The sequence below is a fragment of the Helianthus annuus genome, chromosome 8, assembly GCF_002127325.2.
Source record: "Helianthus annuus cultivar XRQ/B chromosome 8, HanXRQr2.0-SUNRISE, whole genome shotgun sequence".
NCBI lineage: Eukaryota > Viridiplantae > Streptophyta > Magnoliopsida > Asterales > Asteraceae > Helianthus > Helianthus annuus.
This window is the reverse complement of record NC_035440.2, coordinates 148579557-148604840: the sequence shown is the minus strand read 5'-3', so window position 1 is coordinate 148604840 and position 25284 is coordinate 148579557. Positions and strand designations below refer to the sequence as shown.

Here is a 25284-nt window from a genome sequence, read left to right as displayed (position 1 = left end):
AAATTTTGGAAACAATTCTATGGTAAAAATTACGAGTATGGGATGGCAACTATCTATGTTGGCGAAAGGTTTTGGAATGTGATGATGAAAGGATGGACTGACGGATGCGGATTTACTGATGGATGGTCAAAAATGATTGAAGAAGTTCCCATACCAGTTGAATCTTGGTTGGTTTTCACCATGATTGCATCTAAAACGTTTGAGCTTTTCGTTTTCCATTCCGAGACTGGAACTGAGGTTTCCTTCAAGAAAGCTGATGTAGTTGTTTTGGATGATTCAGTTTATGGAGATGATGGGTTTGATTTATTGGTTGCGGTATAAAATTTTGATGATAAAATACATTGTTTGATAACATGACGGTGATAAGTAACTTTTATTATATTATGCTAATAACTTTTGAAATCTCATTTTGTAGGCTAAACACAAACAGCTTCTGGATTCCGGGGAAGTTGCTTTGGATGATGAGGATACTAGAGCTTCGGTTGGTAATTCTAAGCAGTTTACGAGTTTTGAGGATATATTGAATGTATATATACACATGTAATATTTATATATTATTATGATTTAAAATATGGTTTCTTATATATGATCCTTCTTATAAATATAGTTTGCTGATTATGGGCTATTTGATTCAAAGATTGCGCGTCTGGTTGATGAGTCAGATGTTAAAAATGCTGTAAATTTATAATTTTCTACGCATATATTTTATTGTATAATAAGTATAAGAAGGTTTTTTTAAATTTTGTTGTAGGCTGAAGATCATTCTGTAAAAATAGCTGATGATGTTAACGATCCTCAACTACAGTCTAAAGATTTTCCTATTCGTGACATTTCTGCCTCTTCAAGTGTTGTATCTAATGTAACTGTTTATTAGTTTTATACTGTCTATTTTATTATTATCTCAATATATTGATATTCTTCTATGTGATTGAGTCTTAAACTTCAAAGCTGAGTTGAGAAGATAGTTTGTGTTGATAAAGAAAGTTATAAAATTTCAAGAATTTAGAGTTGTTATATTCTAAATTAATTTACTTAGGTGGATAAGATGCACAAACTTCGTGGCAAGACAATTGTAGAGGATAACCAAGCTGTTGATAGACCGTGTAAAGTTCAAAAGGTTCGTTTAGTATCATCCACTTCAGAATCAGTCTTACACTTCACCATACATGCTGAAGACAGTCTTATAAGCTTTTGCAGTCGTTGCTTTGTTTCGTTATTTCAACAATTTCAGTTATATATCAATATTTTATAAAATTCACTATTCAATTTTCTGTTTTTTAGCATCTGCCATCAGATGTATCTTCTGCGTTGGATCTGCATACTGATAATCCTAAGCCTATCAAGATCCAGAATCTCAAATGTGAAGTCAAGGAACTGTTTACAATATCTCAAAAAACCAATACTGGATTCAACTACGCTGTTGTTGGATGGGCTTCTTATCTGAGATCTTGCAATATTGCTTTTGGTGATGAACTTTCGTTAGAGTTTCACAAGTCTACTCAATTGCTGAAGTTAAAAAAAGTTGTGCATATTGTGGCAAAGATAAAGTCGTCTTAGTTTCATGTCATGATTGTTTGTGGTTGTACATTTGGTTCGTTGGTGGTACTAATTTTGCTTCTTAGACATGTTCTATATGTAGTTATGTCTATAAACAGGTTTCATTGTCAATGGGTGGGTGCTACTTTTTTTTTTGTGGATAGGACAATGGAAATACTCATATGTATCTTATATATTAACTGATGATGCATGTCTATAGTTGTCTTTTAGCTATAATAGATAACACGTTTTGGTACAATATCTATACACATATCTATATATGTTTTATGCATGGTTGTCTAAGAAACAACCTGTGTTTGCTGCTCTCATTTTTAATGAGAGTACTAAATTCTTTGTTAATAACATTATTCTCTTAACATCTGTTTACTAACTTTTGTAATTTTTGTTGACTGACCTTTTTAATATGGGTTGACTAACATCTGATACTTACTATCTATCAATCTAGCAAACTCTGTTGGAGATAATGGATAACAGTTTTTAGGAAAGTCTGTTGGAAAGCAACAGAGGTTTTTAACAGTTAATAGACAACAGTGGTTTGCTATCAACATAATGGAATTGCTGTTGAATAAACCTATTGACCATTAGTTTATATCAATTTTGTAAGTCTGCACTAATTATTCTTTTACTCTCTGTCAATATGTGTCAAGAATAAGTAATAAATTATAACTTTGTTATGGAGGGGTGAATTGTAACTAATTATCTATAATAGTGTTGAGTTAAAATAGTGTTTTATGGAAGTTGAAGGAATATGTTTGAATGCAAATGTCATTTCGTTTACAAAAGATTAATAAATTGTATATTTTTGTATTTTTTATACTCTAAACTTTAAGTATTTACCGACTGACTTATTTATTTATTTTATTTATAAGTCTATATAAATATAACCAGGGGCGGAACTAATATAAATGTAGCCGTAGCCCGTGCTACTGCTCAAGTCCATATTCGTAGTGCATTTTTTTTTATTTTTTTCGGTTTTATACAAAGGATACCCCTAAATTAATACAAGGATACCCCTAAGACCACACGGTGTGGGCGTTTAAAAAAAAGGCTTTGTTGTTGCTCAACACCATTCACACTGTCCCGTCCACGGCATTACCATGGCGTTATTGATTAGGCCAGGGAATCTCCACCGGAGTGGAAGAGTTTTTGGCATCGACGTGGCACGTAGTTAATGGACGTGGTTTTAAAATTTAAAAAAAAATTACCTTTTTTAAAAATTCTAATTTTACCACTAAAAGGCTTTGTTGTTGCTCAACACCATTCACACTGTCCCGTCCACGGCATTACCATGGCGTTATTGATTAGGCCAGGGAATCTCCACCGGAGTGGAAGAGTTTTTGGCATCGACGTGGCACGTAGTTAATGGACGTGGTTTTAAAATTTAAAAAAAAATTACCTTTTTTAAAAATTCTAATTTTACCACTATAAATACAACCCACTTCTTCATTTTTAAATTACAAACTCCACCACTTCACCTAAATTTATACAAACTCTCTATGTCGTTCCCTTCACCAAAAAAAAAAAGAAAAAGAAAACCCGAGGATGAGAGTCGTTGCGTGGACCGAAGAAGATTGCGAGTCATGGGTCGAAGCTTTGAGCCACCACACGCCGGATAGGCGCTCGAGCGGTCCTTTTTGGAGGACAACCCGACAACACTTTCAAGCCTATACGGGTGAGAATAACCGAACCGTCGACTCCCTCTCGTATCATTTTAGGACAATCTGTCTCGTATTTTTATTTTATGTAATGTTTTTAGATTTTGTGTAATGTTTTTCTAGTATTATGTATTTGTTTACTTACTAGTAATATTTTTATAAGTTTTTAATACATTTTATATAATTTTAATTATAAAATAATACAAAAGGTGTGTGACACGTGTCGAAAAAAGCCACGTTTACACGCCCCAGGCCACACCATCTGTTTTAACACCACGCCCCCTTCTGACGCGTGGTCCACGTGTCGCATAATGTCTCATCTTCAAGCTCTTCCACACTGAAGAAACACTAGATAAATGGTCGGAACCGAAATATCTAGGGGGTTTGAATCCGCATAAAAGGGTTAGCTCTCTCTCGGTTGATTCAGTTGCTGCCGAACTTCTTCTCCGGTGATTCTGCAAAAAAGAGCACCGTTAGCCTCGCCAAGGGGAGAAGAGGGTTCTCTCCTTGACCCGACTCCGGTGTGAGAATAAGTATTGGTAATGGAGAAGAGAAAGTATTTGAGAAGTGAGTGTGATCTGAATTTATACCTGAACAGTTCTCGTATTTATAACCGGGAGTTTGGGAGGGAAAACCTGTTATTGAAAAGATGACGGAAGATGCTAACGCCGTAGCGGTTAGATTTTCTTCCGTTAAGTTCTTTGATCCCACGTCAAGTTGCCTCGATCCGATGTGAATGCACACGGATCGTGGTTTGATCTATGGCTGGGGGATTGCCACGTGGAAAGTGATTAAGTGGAGATCATTCTCCAATTGCATGCTTTCGTTGTGGTTTCAGAAATGCCTGTGGTAATGACACGTGTCCAGACGGTTGTAACCGTCTGGGTGGTGCACGATCATATTCTTTCTAGAGGATTACTGCTGTAATCTAGTGTGACACCTTACTGTGTGGACACAGATGTATAAATCCCAAGTCTGGGCAAAATAATATCCAAGTTTGGATATTTGGACGGAAGTATTGATCTTCAGGATTTTAATCCTTTGCTAATGGAAGAAGGCGCAAGGATTTTATGCTTTCCTTTGGGCGCACGACTATAAATTGTTGATTACTTTCTCCCTTTTGTAAGACCAATGCGCGGCCGCGCAAGGTTAAAAGGTTGAAAGGCCAGTTTGTGGTATGGTCTCAAATCCTTTTTATGAGGTTTTTGGGACCTTACCCCTTCACACACCGTGTGGTCTAACCAACTCAAACTTATAAAATAAGGGAGTTCGATTTAAACACTGGCCCAATTGATTAGATTAGCCAAAAAAAAAACTACGTATGGCAGCAACATGGAAGAAAACCAAACGTCGCTCTGGCCTCTCGCTCAGACTCAGACGTTGCATTCTTCGACCTTCGTTATTTTTGTTTTTATTAATATTGTATGATTGCACGGTAAAAAAAAATTAGGATACCCCTGATTTAACGAGCTAGTTCTGTCACTGAATATAACTATATTCATCATTTATATTTATTATGCATGGTTTTCTAAAAAACAACTCATGTTTGCACACGGGTCTTAACGCTAGTTTATAAATAAAAATATAATTAAACAAACACCTTTTCACCAAATGATTAAGATGGCGTAAACGACACATGAAAAAAAAAAAGAAAAGAAAAGAAAGAAACCATATAGCCATAATAGGTTACGCTTAGTGAAACCTGCTCCATCAATTGTTTTGTAGTGTTTTGTTTTTTACATTTTTAACAAAATATAGATACAACATCAGACTATTAACTAAAAATGGGCAAACCCAAACAAAATTCGAAAAACAGCGCGCTACCCAGATCAAGTTGTGGATGAAATTGCCATAATTATTTCCCTTTGGATTTCGTTTTGGGTTTTCGTTTTGGGTTTTCGTTTCTTAGTGATTTAAAAAGCTATAATCGTTGGAGTTAATCATCGGCAACATCCGGAGAAAGATTTAATTTGATTCCTGGAATTTTATGGTATGCATTTAATTCATCCATTTCTTATGTTTAACGCTGAATGCTATTTTGTGGGTTACGTGTTTTCTGTTTGTTTTGCGTAAAAAAAAAAAAAAATTCTGCTTTGCATATTTCGAAAAATCAAATTTGATTATTTTGTAGGAAAGATTTAAATATTGTTCCTCGATGAATGATGTTTGTATTTTTTAAGCGTACGTTTGTTTGCGGAATGTTTTGGAATTGGAATTGGAATTAGAATTAGAATTTGTATAGGAATTAGGATTTAAAGATTTGGATAATTTTAAATTCCAATTGGATTTGGAAATTGTTGGAATTGTAATCTCAATTCCATTTTTTGATGTGTTTAGTTGTCAAATGAATTGGAATCCATCACCCACCCACCACCCCCGGTTTGGGTGGGAACGGTACGGGGTCGGTTCGGGTCGAAAAGATTTGCATCGAAACGGTCCAGGTCGAAGCAGTCCGGTTCCAAATGCTTCGCGTCAAAACGGTACGGGGCGAAACGCTTCACGTCGAAACAGTTGCGTCGAAACACTTCGCGTCAAAGCAATTTGGTTCCAAACGGTTTGTGTCAAAACGGTTCGAGTCGAAACAATACGGGTCGAAACGGTTCGGTTCCAAATGGTTCGCGTCAAAACGGTTTAGGTCGAAACGGCTCACGTCAAAGCAGTTCGGTTCCTAACAATTCACGTCAAAACGGTTCGGGTGGAAACGGTTTGCGTTGAAAGCGCTTAGTCGAAATGGTTCGTTCGGGTCGAAACAGTTTGCGTCAAAGCAGTTCGGTTCCAAACGGTTCGCGTCAAACCGGTTCAAGTTGAAACAATACGGGTCAAAACGGTTCGGTTCCAAACGGTTCGCGTCAAAACGGTTCGAGTCCAAACTGTTCACGTCAAAACGTTTCGGGTCGAAATGGTTCAGTTCCAAACGGTTCGCATCGAAACGGTACGGGTTGAAATGATGGGGGTCGAAACGGTCGAAGATTCCAGTGAATCTTCATTAATTCCTTCACATATAGGAAGGATTTTGAATTCCTTTAGCTAAAGGAATTCATGCCCAATTCCAATTCCCTTGTCAACCAAACACATGAAGATTGGAATTAAGATTCCAATTACAACAAATTCTGTGAACCAAACATCTTAAGAGATGGAATTCAGATTCCAATTCCCTTAAATTCCATTGAATTCCTACGAACCCAATGACTCCTTAGGAGTCCGGGTCGTTTCTTGGGGCGATAGGGTCCCGAGCCGAGGCATGAGGTGCAAGCGCAAAAACGCGTCACTTTTCATATGCTAGGTGCAATATCCTTTTATTATATGTATTGCTCATAACTTTTTAGCACTACCTACCCATAGGCCATAATTTAGCTATAGATAAGCCTTATGCATAAGAAAATATATATGTGCAACCTAAAAGCCAATATCGTAATTCACAAGTCTTGCCCGAAAGGCGCGCCGCATGGCGCGTTTTGTACACGTGCATCTCACCGAGTCAGAAGCGCAAGCTTGCGCCTAGGCATGCTTTTCATTTTAGAATTTCATGACAGAGGTAACTTTTAACTTTTATTTGATTTGTTAAATTTCAGATTGTTTAGAACCATTGTGAGATGGATGATGGTGAAGAATCGGCTAATCGGGTCATGAATGCTGCAATATATGGCCAAGATGTTTTTGGTGAGATGTCGCATGAAGCATCGTCAGAAACAGAAGATTGTCCGACCGGTCAAGATCATGTTCAGAAACATGGTCCTACAGGTCAGGCCCATGTTCAAGAGGATGGTCCTATGGATGAAGATCAATGTGGTCCTAAGGAACATGGTCATGTTCAAGAAGATGATCAAACGGGTCAAATTGATGTTCAAGATGACGGTTCAGTAAAACAGCTTGAGAAATCCACCAGTAGAATAGGAGACATCGATACCAGGGCACCCTTTGAGTCTGTTAGAGAAGCCGTTTCCATGTTCAGTAGTATCGTCCACTGGAAAGCCCATAAAGTTCGGATCGCAGAGGTAATCTTTGTTTACAGGTTATTTTTGCAAGTAAAATTGATGCTAGGGATGCTTACAGTCTTGCTCGACCAGATCTAACAAAAACAAAGTTGAGGCGAATCGCAAACTATGGTTTTTTGAAACAACCAACCAAACTGGTCGGGTTGGGTGGGCCATCTGGTTTAGCAGTTTGATGATCAGTTTTAATGGTTTGACTTAAATTAATTTTTACTTTTTTTTAAACGGTTATGTTGTATTAAAAATTTTAAATGATAAGAATGGTTAATTAGTATAATGCATATATACACTAATGAATATTCTAAAACTGAAAAAAAACAAATAAATAGAAAAGGTTCAACGGCCAATTCAGTTTACATGGCGGTTCCAAGTTTCAAACCGTCGGCCGGAATGTTAATGTGTCAAAATGCAAGACCAAACCGTATAAAAGTCAAACATGCCGAACCGGTCAACTTGCTTCTGGTCGACCAGATTGTCGATTTTAACGTTTATGCACACCCATAAGTTTCTTCCATTCACCATCTATGATAAAGTGCGCAAACACAACCCACTCCGGTCAAAACTAACTATAAACATTGTTCATGATTTGCAGAGGCGCAAGCAAGTTGCACAAGAACTTAGAAAAGCACAAGAAGAGATCCCATTACTGAAGAAAAAGTCCGAGGCAGCAGAAGAATCGAAACAACAGGTCTTGAAGGAGCTCGACAACGCAAAGCGGCGTCTAGAGGAACTGAAACTGATTGTTGAGAGCGCGGAAAAAGAAGAGAGCCAAGCAAAACAAGATGCTCAACTTACAAATCTAAGAGTGGAAGAAGTAGAACAGGGGATTGCAGATGAATCTAGTATTGCTGCCAAGAAACAATTACAAGTTGCACAGGCCCGACATCAAGCTGTGGTTTCTGAGCTCAATACAGTTAAGCTCGAGCTCGAAAACCTCCAAAAAGAATACACTTCACTTGTGTCTGATAGAGATTTAGCTATAAAGAAAGCTGAAGAGGCTGTGTCCAGTACTACAGAAACTGAGAAAGATGTCCAAGACCTGACTATTAAACTGATAACCATTAAAGAGGCATTAGAATCAGCCCAGGGTGCATATTTGGAGGCCCAAGAAACCAGAACCGAAGCAGGTTTGAACGGGGAACAGGAATTGAAGCAATCGGAAGAAGAATGGGAAAAGATGGCAGAAACCGACGATGTAGAGTCAAAACTAGATGCTGCTTCAGTTTTGGAAGCAGAACTGGCATCTTACATGACAGAAAGCCATATAAATATACAATCAGAGGCCGATTTAGCGAAGATGGACCTCGAACAAGTGAAGAAAAACATCGAAATTACGACATATGAAGTGAATGATTTGAAACTCTATGCAAGTTCATTAAACTCTGAACTAGAACAAGAGAAAGCAACACTTGTTGATGTAAAACAAGGCGAATGGATGGAGGCCGGAATAACGGCGGCTCTTGAAGCCGACTTGATGAGAACGCTTTCAGAAGTTACAGTTATTGAAATGAAAGAAAGGGCGGCACGGTGGAAAACGGTTGAACTCCCGAAACAACTTGAGAAGGCATCTGAAGAAGCAGATCAGGCTAAATCGCGTGCTCGAAACGCACATGAAGAGCTGAAGAAAGCTAAAGCTGCAGCAAAAAAAGCCAAAAAGAGAGAAAACAAAATGATCAAAAAACTAAATGCTGCGACAAGGGTGGTCGAGGCAGCACGCGCATCAGAAAGATTTGCTCTTGGAGCGATTAGCGCAGTTGAGGAGAGCGAGTCGGCTAGAAGCAGCGAAAGTGAGCCCGAGTCAGGGATCACTCTTTCTGTAGAGAAATACCAAGAACTAAGCCAGAAAGCGAACGAAGCCGAGAATGAAGCTAACGATCGCGTGTCGGAAGCCATTTCCCAAATCGATATAGCGACAGAATCGGAACAGAAAGCTGCGAAGAAGCTTGATGAAGTAAAATCTGATCTAGTTACAAAAAAGGAACAGCTCTCGACCACAATGCAAAAGGCCGAGAAGGCCAAGGAAGGAAAGCTGGTGGTCGAGCAGGAACTTAGAATATGGCGCTCTGAACATGAGCAAAGACGGAAAGCTGAAGCGTCTCGAAAGAAAAAGAAACGATCGTTCATCCCCAGAATGTGCATGTTTTTGTGCAGTAAGAAAGGACGACATTTAAACAAATAATATGATCATATACAAATCGCATTATTGGCATTTCGTTAGATATAATCTTTAACCGACTATTTTAATGAATAGAACGATGCGTGTGTTGCAGATCAACAAATAACAAAAACCGTACCCAATTCTTCCCCGAAACGTTAAGTAATAATATGTAAAACAAACAAATAACAACCTATCTGCTTCAAACACCAAATGTGTAGCAAATGTTCATATTATCTACAACTTATGTATGTGTCATCACATGTTAGTATCATCATGTGAAGTCTTTCTAACAAGAACATGATACCATTCTTTTATAGTATTCTGCATGAACATCATACTGGCTAAAAACTCCTAGTACTAACTAGCACATGTTAATAAATAATCTCATGTTACATATGGTTAAATATTCGGGTGAAACCACGGTATTCTCTTATCACCAATGGCAACTACACTGCGAAAAACCTTAAAGAGGCCTGGTCGTCATCAATGATTTCGATTACCATCACCTCTCATTAGAGCAAAACCCCTTGATGATGCAACAAGAAGGAAATTGAAGAAAAAAGGTGAGGCGTGACAGCATTGTAAAAACAACCATTTTCCATTGAAAGAAACTGAGCAAAGGGGGCTATTATTGATCAATGATATCCTCACAGGGGTTCTATTCCATCCTATTCAACTATGCATGTGCCTGCCTGCCTGGTTATGTACAGTGTACTAAACCTCTCATTGATTCTGTCTGTCTGGTTCAACCTATAATTTCTTAGATGCCCCACTGGAAGCTATGGAAATTATGTAGCAGATGGGAATATGATTAACTCTTCAAAAAATGTGGGAGAATTTGCAATGCCTCATGTTTAACACCCCAATTTCGGTTTCTAAACTAAAAAAGACTTGGGCCTCAAGGAATGATACACACCAGGGGTGCTCGTGTCCGTGCTCCAACCCAAGAGGAACCTGAATATTTGACACGAACCCTAACACCACCGCACCTATAAGACATATGAAACCTAACACGACATGAATATTTACAAGTTGACCTAAACACAACACGTTTAACCGATTTTTTTTTTTAATTTTATATTTTTTCACATGTTAATACTTTAAATTTAAAATTTTTCAAAAAAGAAAAGATAAAAACGTATATAAAACTACATTTTAGTTATATAAATTTTAGGGTAAATTACACCAGGGGTGCTCGTGTCCGTGCTCCAACCCAAGAGGAACCTGAATATTTGACACGAACCCTAACACCACCGCACCTATAAGACATATGAAACCTAACACGACATGAATATTTACAAGTTGACCTAAACACAACACGTTTAACCGATTTTTTTTTTTAATTTTATATTTTTTCACATGTTAATACTTTAAATTTAAAATTTTTCAAAAAAGAAAAGATAAAAATGTATATAAAACTACATTTTAGTTATATAAATTTTAGGGTAAATTACTTTTTGAGTCCCTGTGTTTTAGTGGTTTTAACTAGTTGAGTCCAAAAGCAAAAAGTTTAACGACCTGAGTCCCTATAAGCATTTTTATTAACCATTTGAGTCCAAATTTTAACCTTTTGAGTCCAATTTTTTTGGACTCAAATCGTTATAAAATGAACAAAATTGGACTCAAAACGTTATAAAATAAATGGCTAGGGACTCAGGGCGTTAAACTTTTTGATTTTGGACTCAAATGGTTAAAACCACTAAAACACAGGGACTCAAAAAGTAATTTACTCTAAATTTTATGTTAACTTATTTTTAAGTTTTAGATTCCGATATAAAAATATCCAACCACGTCAGGTTAACACAAATCTGACCCATTTAGCTAAACGTGTTCACAGGTCCAACCTAAAAATGACCTGAAACCTTTTATATTAAAAAAAACCCCACAGATTTGAAACCTTTTATATTAAAAAAAACCCCACAGATTTCACGTTAGGTTCGTGTTGTGTTATACATTCACACATACACACCATCCTTCGTAGCTAGTAGCACTAGGCCATTGCTCTTTGGTTTTTGATAATTATCTTTTTTAACAAGAACTTATTACACTTAAATACCACCTAACAAATTGTGACTTCGACCCAAATAATTCTTCCCATTTGACCGCCCAAATTTAGAAAACAGCCCACTATGACACATAGGATCAAAATCTGAGTGAACTTTGTTTCAACGAAATATTATAGAACAGTCTTTCACATTTGTTGTTTCTGGTTGATGCCAACAGGTTGTATGCAGTCTTATCCTCCATTTCAAACGGCACAAGCATATCTACTCGTCGACTGGTGATAAAATGTTCGCGATTGTACCTATTTTGCATCACCATAGCAGATCGTAACCAAAATACAGTAGCACTATACACAAGGGTTAAAAATAAGCGAATCATACAACAACCCTGAAATTTATCTAACATGAGCGGTCCAGATCACCCATTACATGTAAACCTCCATACCAATGTACTTGGAGCACTGACACAACGGGCACATGCTAACCTTACTTTCACATTCTTTACACAGACAAAGATGCTTACACGGTAACAAAAGCATACAAACTTCATTCACTCGACATACCTTACAAGTCGTCATTTCCGGCATCCCATTGTTACTCTTGCAAAGCAGATGGAAGTCAATTGCACGGCCATTGCAGCAAGAGGCGGTGTCGTCTACCGCACTATCACCACATCCTTCTTTACCATCTTTTCCCTGTGCTACTTGTTCAAGATTCAATTTCAAGGTGTTGATCAAGTTCTCGTTGTATTTGGCCCGCTGCTGCCACGTGCCAGCCTCCATGGCTAGTTGTTCCACCTGCAATTCGAGTTCCATGTTTTTCTTGTTGATGTTTTCCACCTCCGCTTCTTTTTCACGAAGTTTCTGAACAAACTTATCTTCAACATGTGAGATTATTTGAAGCTGGTTTGTCTGTACCTTCTCCAGAATTGCTTGCCTGAGTCTATCCGCCTTTTGAAGATGCAGATTACAAGTTGAACAAATTGGTAAAAGTTCAGTCATTGTTGCATAAAGGGTACGGTCATTTTTAGTACAAGTTGAAACGGGCAGGGTCGGGTTGAGTTGACCCCCAAAACACTTCTTTGTTCATTTTTTCTGAAGGAAGTGTGTTAATTGGGCGGGTGATTACGAAAACAATATAAATACGCAATTACTCTAAATATTCAAATAAAACAATTTTGAGAGGTGGTGTGCTTCAGATATAGACCATGGCTCCCCATTGAGCGGGTTTCCTTTCTTTTCTTTTTTTTTTTTAATTTTGACCCATTTGGAATTAAACATAACCCTAAATGGCTCATTCATAAGTAAAAGGCCATCTATGTAAATACATAATGAAGAAACTATGATCAATTTTAGCATAAGAAACTAACCCAAATGCTGAATTGGATTAAAAGAAATTAGTGTAATTTTAACATGAAAAAATAAACTGATCATCGTGCAATACTTTGTTGAATTTTACATATCTGTGGTACACTGGCCAATGACACTTAAAATCATCTCATATCTGGCCAATTTGATATAAAGCATAAACGTATACTGATAATGAAATCTAAATAAATAGAGTTATTAGCATGATAAACATACCTGAATCTTCATGAACCTATCAATCTCGGCATCTTGTCTTCGCAACTCCCGTTCAAGTTGATCTTCCATAAGCCCAGCAACAAAAGATGACTCACTAGATGATGCCAACCTACCATTGTCAAGAGACAACCCTAAACCTGTTGAGACTGATCGTTGCTGCAAGAAATCAATCGATGATATCTGAGAATTTGCATTATTATTCTCAAAAAACTCCTGCTCTTTCGGCCTCTTGTTTCTCAATTCCAAATCATAATTCCTCTGCAATTCAAATCCGCCATCGCTAACATCCGTACCAGGTGCAAATCCTACCACATGAACTGCACCAAAACAAAAACAAAAAACAATTTATTGTGGGTCAGACTATAAGCACATCATTGACAAATCATCATATAAGATGTTATACTCTAAGCAGTTAATGCGGAAAAATATCGGTTATCGGTCAAGGACCGATATCTGAGATATCGTTTATCGCGGTGATATATCGGTGAGATATCGGTAATTTCTAATATAGTGCATAAATATATATACACATATAGAACCTATATAAATTTTTATATATAATGTTAAGTTTATACTTTTTATGCATAGATTTGTAAGTTTAAGGACTAAATATAAACTAGTGAAGATAGAGGGGTTAAATATTTATATACACAAACTAATAATGTGCTTTTATGTAAAAAAATACAAGTTTAAAGGACTAAGTATAAACTAGTGAAAGATAGAGGGGTAAATATTGAAATACTTGAAACATTTAACCCTAAAAGTCACGCATTCTTCATCATCAGCCGCTTTCACCTTCATCTCGCTGTTCTACTGGTTTACAGCAGAAATTCCTGCAGAGTCGTCGGAATTGGCCGCCGGAGGTCGCTATACGGTCGATATGTGGCCGATAAGTGCCAACAGGTATGTTTTTTGCTGAAATCCATATTTTTTTATACAAAATTGGCCCAACCGAGATTCTCGCTGAGATGGCCGAGATGAATTATGCAGAAAATCGGCGCTATATCGGTGGTTCTCGGCGATATTATCGGTGACCGATATAAGGGCCGATATATGAAACCGATATTTGACTGGAGGTCCGATAACCGCTATATCGGCGATATAGCACCGGGATCTCGGCCGAGTTAACTGCATAGGTTATACTGACGCATCATACGAACCATAATGTTTACACAGGACCGTATGAGTTGGTGTTCGTCCAAACTCCAAATCATATGGGTCGTATGATGTGTTAGTTAGACAGACGCAAAACTGACATCATGTGACAGCGCCTTTGCTTAAAAAAGTGTGCCTAGCGACACAAGGAACGGTTTTAAATGAAGCGCACCTTGTTGGCAAAAACTTGACACGCCTCACGTATTTCCAACATTTTTGTGCAACAGATTGTAGTACAATATGCTTTTCAGGTTGTAATTTCAAAATTAAAAAGCTTATTTGTGCCTAAACATTGGGTAAATGATGCTAGAAAGCTATATAAAAAAATATCTAATTAGTTGGGCACAAAATCAGTTTAAAACCCTGTGGATTTTAAAAAGTGTATGACCATCGTCATACAGCCCATACTATACGGATCACATCAGGTGGTGTACCCTTTATATTCTAAACACAACAAACTTTCAACTCCAATTAACATATTTCACATCCACAAACAGGAAAAAAGGGGGGGTTTACATTGAGGAATGTAGGGAGGATGATCGGCGTTGATAAAGCTAACCGGCGCTGCAATTTGAGCGTCCATGTTGTTGAATACATCTCTAAACATGAAAACAACAAAAGATTAACCATCATAGAACACGTTCTAGGGTTTCGGAAAGGGGGGAGTAATAATAATAATACCTGAAGGGTTTCGATTGCTGAAGGTAGTTGTGGAATTGGTGATGTTCAGGCATAGCCATGCCTGGATGAGTGCGAAACCAGAAGAGAGAGGGTTGAAGGGATTACGCAGGTTTCTTCTAATTGTAATTGCTCCCAACAAACCTTTGCTGATGAGGGTTCCTTTTGTAATGGCAAAATGGTCCTTCTAGATGTTAATTCATTTCCTTGTAATTTTGCATAAGCACTTGTAAGAATGGGATTACATATTTTGTGATGTCTTATCACATTCTTTAACTTTGATTTATGAATTTTATATATTTTGGTGTGAATTATGTAAAAAAAATTGATATTGTATTTTAGTAATAATACAATACAAGAGTGTTTCGCACAAAAGAAATCAAGAGCGTTTGAATCAAATACAAATACAATTATCACGCTAAGCATGCGAATCAAAAGAAAACCATAAAAATCATGATGGCAATTTTGTAAATACTTGAAGCTTGCAAATATATTTTTTGATTAGGCACTCACAGAAAGCATATTTGTTTCCTTAGAGTGTAAATTTATAATTTAATTCTTTAAGACTTATATTAAAGTCATTCCTAGTTTAGACACACAAGCATGCTAAATAATTCATGTGTTAAGATAACATAATCATTTTTGGTATGTGAAAAAATCAAATAAGCTATTAAGCACTAAGCAAATAAGCAATGTTTTGAAAACTGTGCCTATCGAAACAATCATCCTTTGAGTTTACTAGTCGAACCAACAAAAAACTTGATGAACAAGAAATTAGGTTAAATTTTAATGACCCACCATGTGTAGTGGTAATGTGTTATAATACCCCCACCATGGGGCATTATCCGACACGTGACGTCCTAGTCAGCGAAGGGGCATTATAGCAAAAGTGGCGTAGTGGGGCATTATGCCAATAACCCCTTCCAATTAAAAAAAAAAAAAGGTCATGTGCATGTGAGGTCCCTGTGCATTGGTGGGTGACAAAATGGTCAAAGCTGTCAGAGTCTCTCAAAAAGTGATTGGTGGTTACTAAAAGGTCAAAGCAATTTTGGGCGTGTTTATTAAAACGCCGGTAACATTTTTTTTCAAAAAATCTTAAAAATAACGCCCTATGTAATGGTTGGGGGGTGTTTTAGGGCGTTTTTTTTCAATTTTTTTTTTAAAAATAACGCCCCACTACGGATGGTCTTAGTACCATGTTATTCCTTGCATGTGTAACGAGTCGGCATCACCAAATTAGGGATTTTCTTTTTGGGTCTCCATGTACACACATTTGTTTATCTAGGAATTGTTCTTTCACCAAAATTAGACATTCCTTGTTTGATCATGGTTCTTCGATCGAGGATCTCATGGTGCTTCTTGGATCGTGTTCGTTCAAACATATTCATTCACACATAGCCATTTTCATTGTTCTTCACAACATGGTGCATAGATCTTCGTTAGCCAAAGTCAAGATCCATAATCATTGGGGCCTTTTGGTATCTTTCAATGGAAGAAAGTACTACATTTTTAGTCTGTAGTGAACGCGACTTGTTAATTCAATCGTCAACCGTCAAGATCAGCCAGCTTAATGGAACCCATACGCTTAGCATTTTGTACGACGTTAGTTCGTTATCGTTTAACGCTCAGCAGATTTTCCGAAAATCACCATACGCGCACTGTAACGTCAGATAAGCGTTCCTAGGCATTCCAATAGCCTAATTAAGTTAATTCGTGTCTTAAATGTTGGATTAGTTCTGTTTAAACATAATGGAAAACATGAAAACATACCTGTTACAGCAGACAGTGCAGTGGAGAATCTAATGATAGATGATGCCATCGAGTTCGACATGTTTTTCAGTGTGATCTGGTTCCTCCTTAGGGTGCTAACTGATGATGGTGATTATGAAAACCGAACAAGGGAATTCGGTTATGAAGAGGAGGTCGATATTGATGTTATGCTAATTAGGTTATCTGTCTAAGTGTGTAACCTTTTAACATCCACATAAGTCTCCTTATATAAGCACCCAAGAGGAAACCTAATTAGTTAATAAGGGTAATATGGTCTATCAACAATTACCAACTAATTATTTAATAGGTTGTTATATATTTTGATCTATATTATGTAAATGATTATAATGGCTACTAGATTAAATATTAAAAATAATATATTTAACCTTACATTTAAACATTATTTATTACCGCCTAAGCGTTTGCTAATCGCGTAATTAAGAGGCGTTAATTACCGGTTGTCACAGGGAATCCGGGTCGGCTATAATGAAGGCTAAGGAATTTGCAACTCCTAAAGCTTAATGCCTATAATGTCTAAAACTCTGTTTATTAGATCCCGCCTTTGGGCTTGTACTGAAACGCTTGTAATACTTTTGCATATATTCAAGCTTTATTGAATTTCATATTTTTACTCCAATACTTCCGCTGCACATTATTATTTGTGATAACTGTTATCCAACCGTCACGACCATACCCATCCGGGCCCACCAGAAATTGGGGTGTGACATGTAATCATAACAAACAATAAGCAGAGATGGAAACATGTTGTCGAAGCTCAAGATCTTGGATTAGATGGCGATCTTGGATTAGATGGCTTTGATCCTGAAAGGTAAATAACTGAATATTTAAAGTCTTGCATTCAGTGGTAAGTAGATTAATTTTGACCTCATTATATAATGCAGGTACAGAAGTCTAAAATAACTAGGAAAAGAAAGAGTAAACTGCTAAAATTATCCCTGAGGTTTGACTCAAATTGCTAGATCAGTCCAAAATCAACTTTTTTTGCTAAAACAATCCCTGAGCGTAGTTTCTGTTGTTATTTCAGTCCAATAAATTAACACCGTTAGAACCTCCGTTAATGAATGGGTAAAACTGCTAAATTAGATCAGTCCAAAATCAAGTTTTTTGAATTTGTTAATTATAAACTTATTTAGGTATATAATTTTTCTAGACTTGCATTAATTTTTTGAATTTGTTAATTATAAACTTATGTAGATTATAAACTTATTTAGGTATATAAATCATTAATATCACAAGATTATAAACTTATTTAAGGCGGGTCCAGTTATATTTATGTTCGTTGAATAAATCATTAATATCACAAGAGAAAAAGAATGGTAAATGACAGGTTCTTAATGCATCAATACTTGTACCAAATGCATTATATATTTTCTTAAATGTCTTAAAATTTAAGATAAATTATAAGTCTACCCTAAATACATAATTTAAATTTGTGTTTAGTTATAAAAGTATAAACAGAATGTAGCTCTTTTGGAGAGCGCAATTTTATTTGACCTGTCTTAAACACTGGTTTGACCCGAACCCGTTTTGACTCAAACCAAAATAATCCTTTTTATGAGACTTGTTCTGGCACGACATGTTGTCCGACCTCACCTGAATGATAAGTATTATTAAATAAGAAACCACTTAATTAAGTAGAAAAAATGAATAAAAGAACTTTATAATACAAATATTAAATTAAAATAATTGATAAATATTAAACATTAAATATTACGATTTAAATAAAAACAAATAAAAATTATGTTAATTTCTTAATATTTAAATTTACATATAATGTTTGTATTTTTCATAACTAAATATTGTTTAAATTATCTGTTGTCTTATTTAAATCCTTAAATAAATACTAAATATTTACATGGTAACAACAACAACAACATCAAAATAAAATCAGTATTTAAGGCTCGGCCGGTTAAATTACGCTCTTCAGAAAAGCTACATTTATATTTTTAAAACTAATTTTATTTAAATTAAATTAAGTATTATCTTATTTAAATACTTAAGTATATAATTAGTAAACATTTAATGATAATAATAATAATAATAATCAAAATAACTAACAAATAATTTTTCAAAATAACTAACAAAAGGATTTTTTTCTCTTGTGATATTAATGATTTATATACCTAAATAAGTTTATAATCTAAATAAGTTTATAATTAACAAACTCAAAAAATTAATGCAAGTCTAGAAAAATTATATACCTAAATAAGTTTATAATCTAAATAAGTTTATAATTAACAAATTCAAAAAATTAATGCAAGTCTAGAAAAATTATATACCTAAATAAGTTTATAATTAACAAATTCAAAAAACTTGATTTTGGACTGATCTAGCAACTTGAATCAAACCTCAGGGACAAATTTAGCAGTTTTACCCATTCATTAACGGAGGTTCTAACGGTGTTAATTTATTGGACTGAAATAGCAACAGAAACTAGGCTCAGGGACTGTTTTAGCAAAAAAAAAAGTTAATTTTAGACTGATCTAGCAATTTGAGTCAAACCACAGGGACGATTTTAGCAGTTTACTCGAAAAGAAATGATTAAGTGCACACCTAGGATGCAAAAATCTTTATAATATTTTTTAACCCAAAGGCTCCTGCTTATCCACGTGTTGCACGTGTGAAAGCTTGGGATTATGTTTTCGTAATATTTTTTTTCGTGCACATAGGCGGGTTAGGTAACAACTCAAAGCTGGTTTAAATTGAAAGGTCATTTTTATTATGAGTTGATAATACTAAAAATAGACTGGTGGACCTGTAATACTTTTTATGAATTTGGTCAAGTTGTGTTTGTAACCAATTTAAAATTTTATATAATATGTATAGTTTTGTCAGTGGTATATATTTCACATTTTTGCAGTCCTTGTAACTAAGTTGCCCAAACCTCAATGATCTGAACCTGAACTCATTTTAAAATTTTGATTCCAGGTAACTTACAGACATCCTGACCAACATGATACCAATATAAGTTGATATTTCTTTTAAATTCAGTTTTAATTGTTTAATTCCAGAAAAAAATAGTTCTTCAATGCCCTCAGCTAGAAAGCGTGCATGCTATTGGTTGTGAAGATGTATTAATCCAAGCAGTTCAAACTCAGGTGGTTTTGGTTTTTGATTCTTTTAGGTTCTATCGGAAATACTTGATGGAAAACTTTTGATTTTTTGATTGATTTTTGGTTGGTGTTGTCCTTAATTAGGAGGTATTGTACTTCCATACTTTTTTAAAATGGCACAAAGATTTATGGATGCTTGATGAGCAAGAGGTTCTCTTGCATTGCATAAGGTATCAATCAATCATACCCAGTAAAATCCTACAAATAGCAAAGCTATTGGTAGGGTCTGGGGAGGGTGGAATGTAGGCACACCTTACCTCTACCCCTAGGGATAGAGAGGCTGCTTCCAGTGAGACTATCGGCTCCAAAACACACAGGAAAAAAAATAATAAATAAAAATAACATGAGGTGTGTGTATGTATGAAGCTATCAATATAACATAAGTGGTGAAAGAGTGCATGGTAAACAAGACAAATATAACACAAACAGCCTATACACAGAGTTACATATTTACGACCATACACTACACCTAAAAATACAATTGTACCCTCTCCTATAAATCCTTAACCCAGGGGCGGACCCATTTGGATCCGTGGGTGGTCGGGCACACCCCATAAACTTTTGGGTTTATAAGTATATATACGATTCAATTTTGACTCCGCACCCCATGAAAATTTGACTCCGCACCCCATGAACTTGATAATGAAAGAATAGTGGAAGTAAAATGTGTTTGAACTAAAAGTAAAGAGACTAAAAATGGTGATCATAGGATTAGTTTCAGGTGGGGCAAAATGTTGGAGAAGAAGACCTTATTTCGAATAGAGGCAATTTTGTAATTTTACATACTCACTCAAAATTAAAGTTGCAGGATGGCACGTGATCCTTTCCTTTTTCAATAACTTTATTTACTATTACTCAATTCATTAATATTTACTTTTTTTATCTTATTAAATTATTAGTTTGCTTAAAGATCCATATCTCTCGATGTTAATTATATATGTATTCTATATCATTTCTATTTGAAATGATCCTAGAAAAAAAAACCTCAAATTAAATGTTACTAAGGTAACTGATTGATACAAATGTAAAAAATGTATATTAGGAGTCCATGATTAAAGTTTTCTAGTTTTGTCTCTTGATTAATTTTTTTTCTAGACTTTTAGTTAATGATTTTGTTGTTTTATTTAAAGTTTTGTTTGTTTAAATGATTAGCAACAAGTAATCAACATTTAAAATTAGGGCTTGAATGTTTAAAACTTAAAATTGAAAATTATAGACTATGGTTGATGATTGTTTATTTGTTTAAGTGTTTAGCGTTGTTTCATGGACTTATTGAGCGATTTATATGTGAAGGGAACCATGAGTAGATATCTTATGGAACGATTTCTCAAGATGAAAGGGATTGAGAATTTAAGTGATAGTTGTATATGAAAGACTTGCTTAGGAAAGTCGCTTTAGATGATATTTTGGATAGATTTAAAAAAAAAATAAAAACCCGTAGGGCCCAATTTTAAATATATTTGTAATGACATTTAACACTTTGACGTGCTTTTGATGAATATTTAAATTTTAGTTTGATATTCTTTTATTTTACATGACCCGACCCGCTATAAATCGAATTTTTTTATATAGCTAGGGGCCTAAAATATTTAAAAATATTTCGCACCCCCAGGAAAAGATTTCTGGGTCCGCCACTGCCTTAACCTTAATCCTACGTCTCCACGAGCTCCTATCATGGACCATGTTCTCAGAGCGGTGCAATCTTTGCAAATCCTGCCTAATCTGCTCATCCCAAGTAATTTTGGATCTGCCTCTACTCCTCCTTCCCTCCACCTCGAGAGTTTCAACCACTCTAACTGACTCTATCGTCTGGCTCCTCTTCACATGCCCAAACCATCTCAATCTTCCCTCCTTTATCTTATCTGATATACTAGCTACTTCTAACCTCTCCCTAAAAACATCATTTCTTATCCGGTCTAACCTTACACAAGGTAAATAATTTAATTCAAACCCTAACTGATTAGAACTTCCTTTTGATAGAACTTTTGTTGACTGCTCATGATGTAACAAGTAAAAGTTTAAACATGGATTAATGATAAAGAAGTCATTGAAGTGCACAAAACAAGTCGTTGAAGTACTTAGGTTTAATGCACAAAACAAGTCGTTGAAGTAAAACGTGGTTTAAATCAACGTTATGTTCTGTGGAAAAATGCATGCTCTATTGATATTAACATTTATGCGGTATTGTAAACTATGCATACATCCAAGCCTTGAGACTGCGGCGATAAACCCTTAAACAAATTAAAGGTTTATCTAAGTTATGTATATCGAATTCGGTCATTCCTTCCAGTCCTATCAAACCCAGGACTTCAGGAATGGGAGTTGTCAATTCCTATGGTACCACTACCTACTAACGAACGGCGTAGCTAATGTTAATGAATGTATTGTCCCATGTTAAACAAACCAAATGTCATAACAAAATGAAGGCACGTGATGTAAACAATTGTACTAAGTATGCTAAGTAAACATACGAAGCAGAAATGTTCATGTAAATCAATGCACAATTGTAGGTGTTGGTGCGCTGTCTTACGTTGGAATCAAAGGAGAAGGATGCTCATAAAGACAGGGTTGCTCTTGCGGACCCTCTTGATTGTTGTACAACACCTAAAAACAAGGTTTGCTCTTTCTTTGTTTATATACATTACTATCTCTTGGAAACAGTTTAATGACTACTGCAGTTATATGTAGCTTACGGGTGAAATAATCATTGTGCATCGAGGAGGAAACTGGAAACTGTAGTTTTACAACCAAGGCAAATGTTGCAGGTGCTTCAGCAATCCTTATTATTAACAATCGCACATGTACATCGTTTATTAATGTTTGTATCTGAAACGGGTCACATGGATCCAATAAAAAATTAGCTAATAAGGAAGCAGGTAAATGGTTTGAACGGGTTGAATGTTGGTTAAAGTGTATTTTATATGTGTACAGTCTTTTAAATCATTTTTATCTATAACTTTAGGTTATCATTGTTGCAGTTTTGGTATTCATATTTAAGCAACTTTAAAAAATGGAGTATAAGAGCATTCACATCCAACCCATCATATTTTCACCCTAAATTACACTAAAAACACTACATTTTATCTCCCCATTTCAATTAAATAATATTTTTTTATACCTTTATCATTACCTTTTCTCTCTCCTCCACTCACAACCACTTTCAAAATATATTAAAAAATTATAGGGGTGAACAGTGTCCCCCCAAATATACAGATGAACAGTAACATTTTCTCTCTCCTCTACTCACAACCACTTTTTATACTCTTTATATTTTAAAAACAACACACACATATTTAGATTCCTTGGATGTGAATGCTCTAAGTGGTCACCGGGTCAACACGAGCTGGCCTGTTTTAACATAGAACATAAATTCTAACTGTTTTGATTCAAACATGTTTTGACCCACTACCTAACATGTGCTCCCCCCTTTACTTTGCCACTTTAGGTTATTAGGCTATGCGGTATGGTGACTATCCTCCCTTGGAGGATGATCCGCCACGTAGGCGCCACATCATAGTCATATAGAGGATGATCCGCCATAGCAAAACACTGGAAATGGGAGGATGATCCTACCCCACTAATTATGGCAATTAAATTATTATTATTATTATTATTTTTTTTGCAAAGGAAATAGAATTGAAAAGGGGTGGGTTTTGTCTTTTAGCGACCATCGTCAACGTCCAACACTCGACGGTGAGGACGAGGACAGGGTGGGGCGGGATGGTGTTCGGTCCGTCGCCGGTGCTGGACAGGTGGGGGACGATCCCCATACCGTCTAGCCTTATAATGGGCATACAATATAATACTGACTTACGAATAAGGATACGACGGAAAGTTTTTGAATTTTGTCATGGTGTAGCTAATGCCCAGTAGAAGCTACACCAAAGAAAGATCCATCCATAGAGGTGAAGACGCCATTTTAATGGATCGAACCAATCAAAGAAACAAAGATTCTGTGAAGGAAGAGACTGCTGAGATGCCCCAAAATTTGAAGTTTCCTTAATGCCCATGATCATGGGAATGATGCAGCTTCAAGTAGCAAGCATTTCAATTTGAATGGACTTAGTTGGTGATCACATGGAGATTTTAGTTTGATTGAAGAATCATCTTTCTCATTAATGCCAAAAGGAGAGATCTTGTAATGCATTTTCATAATTTTTTTTTATCGTGAAAATAGTTGGAGAAACATGAGATATATCGATCAGTGAATTGCGAAGATTCGTATTTTAGAGCAACATGAGTTGTCATATTTACTGTTGTAGTAAATTTATAAAAACATATGATTACTTGTATTGAATAAAATAACTTATGAACCCTTGTGAAGCCTTTTTGATAGCCAAAACTTACATCATCCATAATTTGGCAAAAAAAATAATAATAAATATATTTATTTTAATAGTCTGGATCGCAACACAACGACCCCAAATTTGACGTTAGGTCACCTGTGTATCTTCAACTCTAGAGAAGCCAACATTTGGCATGGTACACAAAAGAATAATCCATTTTTAAATCTATCATGTAACTCAGTTACAATAGAAAGATTAAAGAGAAATTATAAACATCTAGGGGTGGACCCACCCTTTTGGTATGAGGTCGTTCAATGGAACATTTTTTTTTTATCTCGTGTACGAAAATTAACTAACTTTTGCTCCACCTACTCATCCCAGTTGGATAAAAGGTTATTAAGCCCAATGATGGTACTGGTGAAGACTAAGCAAAATATGGTTCTTGCTATGGAATGTGCTTTGGGTGAACACTAAGCAAAATATGGTCAATTTATGTCTGTCATGGTCATGGTTAGGGCCGTTAAAATTGCTCGCCGCTCGCTCGACGCTTGTTCGGAAATTGTTCGGAAAATGCTCGTTCGATTTGACGCTCGGTTGTAAACGAGCTGCTCTACTCGGTTCGGTTCGGTTTGTAATCGAGCCAAGCATGAGCAAAGGTCCGCTCGGCTCGGTTCGCCTCGAATTATTATTTTTAATTAGTATATATACATATCCACTTACTTATATAATAAACATGCATATACACACACATCTTTCTATACTAATAAACAAAAATCTCTTTTGGACACGTGTCATTCTCTGGTAATTTATCACCCTTATTTTTCTATTTATCTCTTCTATTAAATAATAATAATAATAATAATAATAATAATAATAATAATAATAATAATAATAATATTGTTAAACATCAATTTAACTATATCTATTTATCTCTTTTGTGTTCATAATTTGAAATTGACTTTCTTTTTAACTCTAAAGTTTCAATCTTTGTGAATTTAATTCTAAAGTTTCAATCTTTGATATTTTAACCTCTTTGGTTAATTTGACTTTTTACTTCTAATTCAAAAGTTTTCATCTTTTGCAATTTAACTCTTTTAATTTTTTTTTACTTTCAACCCAAAACTTTTCATCTTTTGCAATGTAACCTCAACACTTTTTTTTTACTTTCAACCCTTATACTTTTCATCTTTCACAAGTTCTCCGTTTAATGTGTCGTTCTAAATTTTCTGAGTTAATACGCCGCAAATCATCTAATATTTCATTGGTTCTATCACATGTAATACACATGTTTCTAACCTAATAATAAATAAAAA

The 25284-nt window shown here is 35.6% G+C and overlaps 2 protein-coding genes and 1 long non-coding RNA gene across 3 annotated transcripts; 2 read left to right on the top strand and 1 right to left on the bottom strand.

Moving 5' to 3' along the window:
• The first annotated feature begins 4958 nt into the window (after positions 1-4958).
• On the top strand, positions 4959-9407 carry LOC110895850 (protein WEAK CHLOROPLAST MOVEMENT UNDER BLUE LIGHT 1). The gene is made up of 3 exons (XM_022143211.2): positions 4959-5202; positions 6785-7207; positions 7797-9407. Exons 2-3 carry the CDS (start codon positions 6806-6808, stop codon positions 9381-9383), a joined length of 1989 nt encoding a protein of 662 aa, XP_021998903.1. The 5' UTR covers positions 4959-5202; positions 6785-6805; the 3' UTR covers positions 9384-9407.
• Positions 9408-11693: 2286 nt separating this feature from the next.
• Positions 11694-15001, bottom strand: LOC110895851 (probable BOI-related E3 ubiquitin-protein ligase 2). The gene is made up of 4 exons (XM_022143212.2): positions 14785-15001; positions 14620-14702; positions 12949-13265; positions 11694-12315 (listed from the first exon to the last, which is right to left on the bottom strand). Exons 1-4 carry the CDS (start codon positions 14841-14843, stop codon positions 11791-11793), a joined length of 984 nt encoding a protein of 327 aa, XP_021998904.1. The 5' UTR covers positions 14844-15001; the 3' UTR covers positions 11694-11790.
• LOC118481316 lies at positions 13716-15092 on the top strand. Its single transcript, XR_004865426.1, has 2 exons — positions 13716-13851; positions 14601-15092. It is a non-coding gene; the product is annotated as an uncharacterized LOC118481316 (long non-coding RNA).
• Positions 15093-25284: the final 10192 nt, after the last annotated feature.

What these genes read in the sequence shown, in the direction of transcription:
- LOC110895850 (XM_022143211.2), top strand. Translation starts at nt 6,806, where the DNA reads ATGGATGATGGTGAAGAATCGGCTAATCGGGTCATGAATGCTGCAATA. An exon ending in ATAAAGTTCGGATCGCAGAG is followed by an intron (nt 7,208 to 7,796) that starts GTAATCTTTGTT and finishes CATGATTTGCAG; the next exon opens with AGGCGCAAGCAAGTTGCACA.
- LOC110895851 (XM_022143212.2), bottom strand. Translation starts at nt 14,843, where the DNA reads ATGGCTATGCCTGAACATCACCAATTCCACAACTACCTTCAGCAATCG. An exon ending in CAGCAATCGAAACCCTTCAG is followed by an intron (nt 14,703 to 14,784) that starts GTATTATTATTA and finishes TTTCATGTTTAG; the next exon opens with AGATGTATTCAACAACATGG. An exon ending in TCCTCCCTACATTCCTCAAT is followed by an intron (nt 13,266 to 14,619) that starts GTAAACCCCCCC and finishes GTTTTGGTGCAG; the next exon opens with TTCATGTGGTAGGATTTGCA.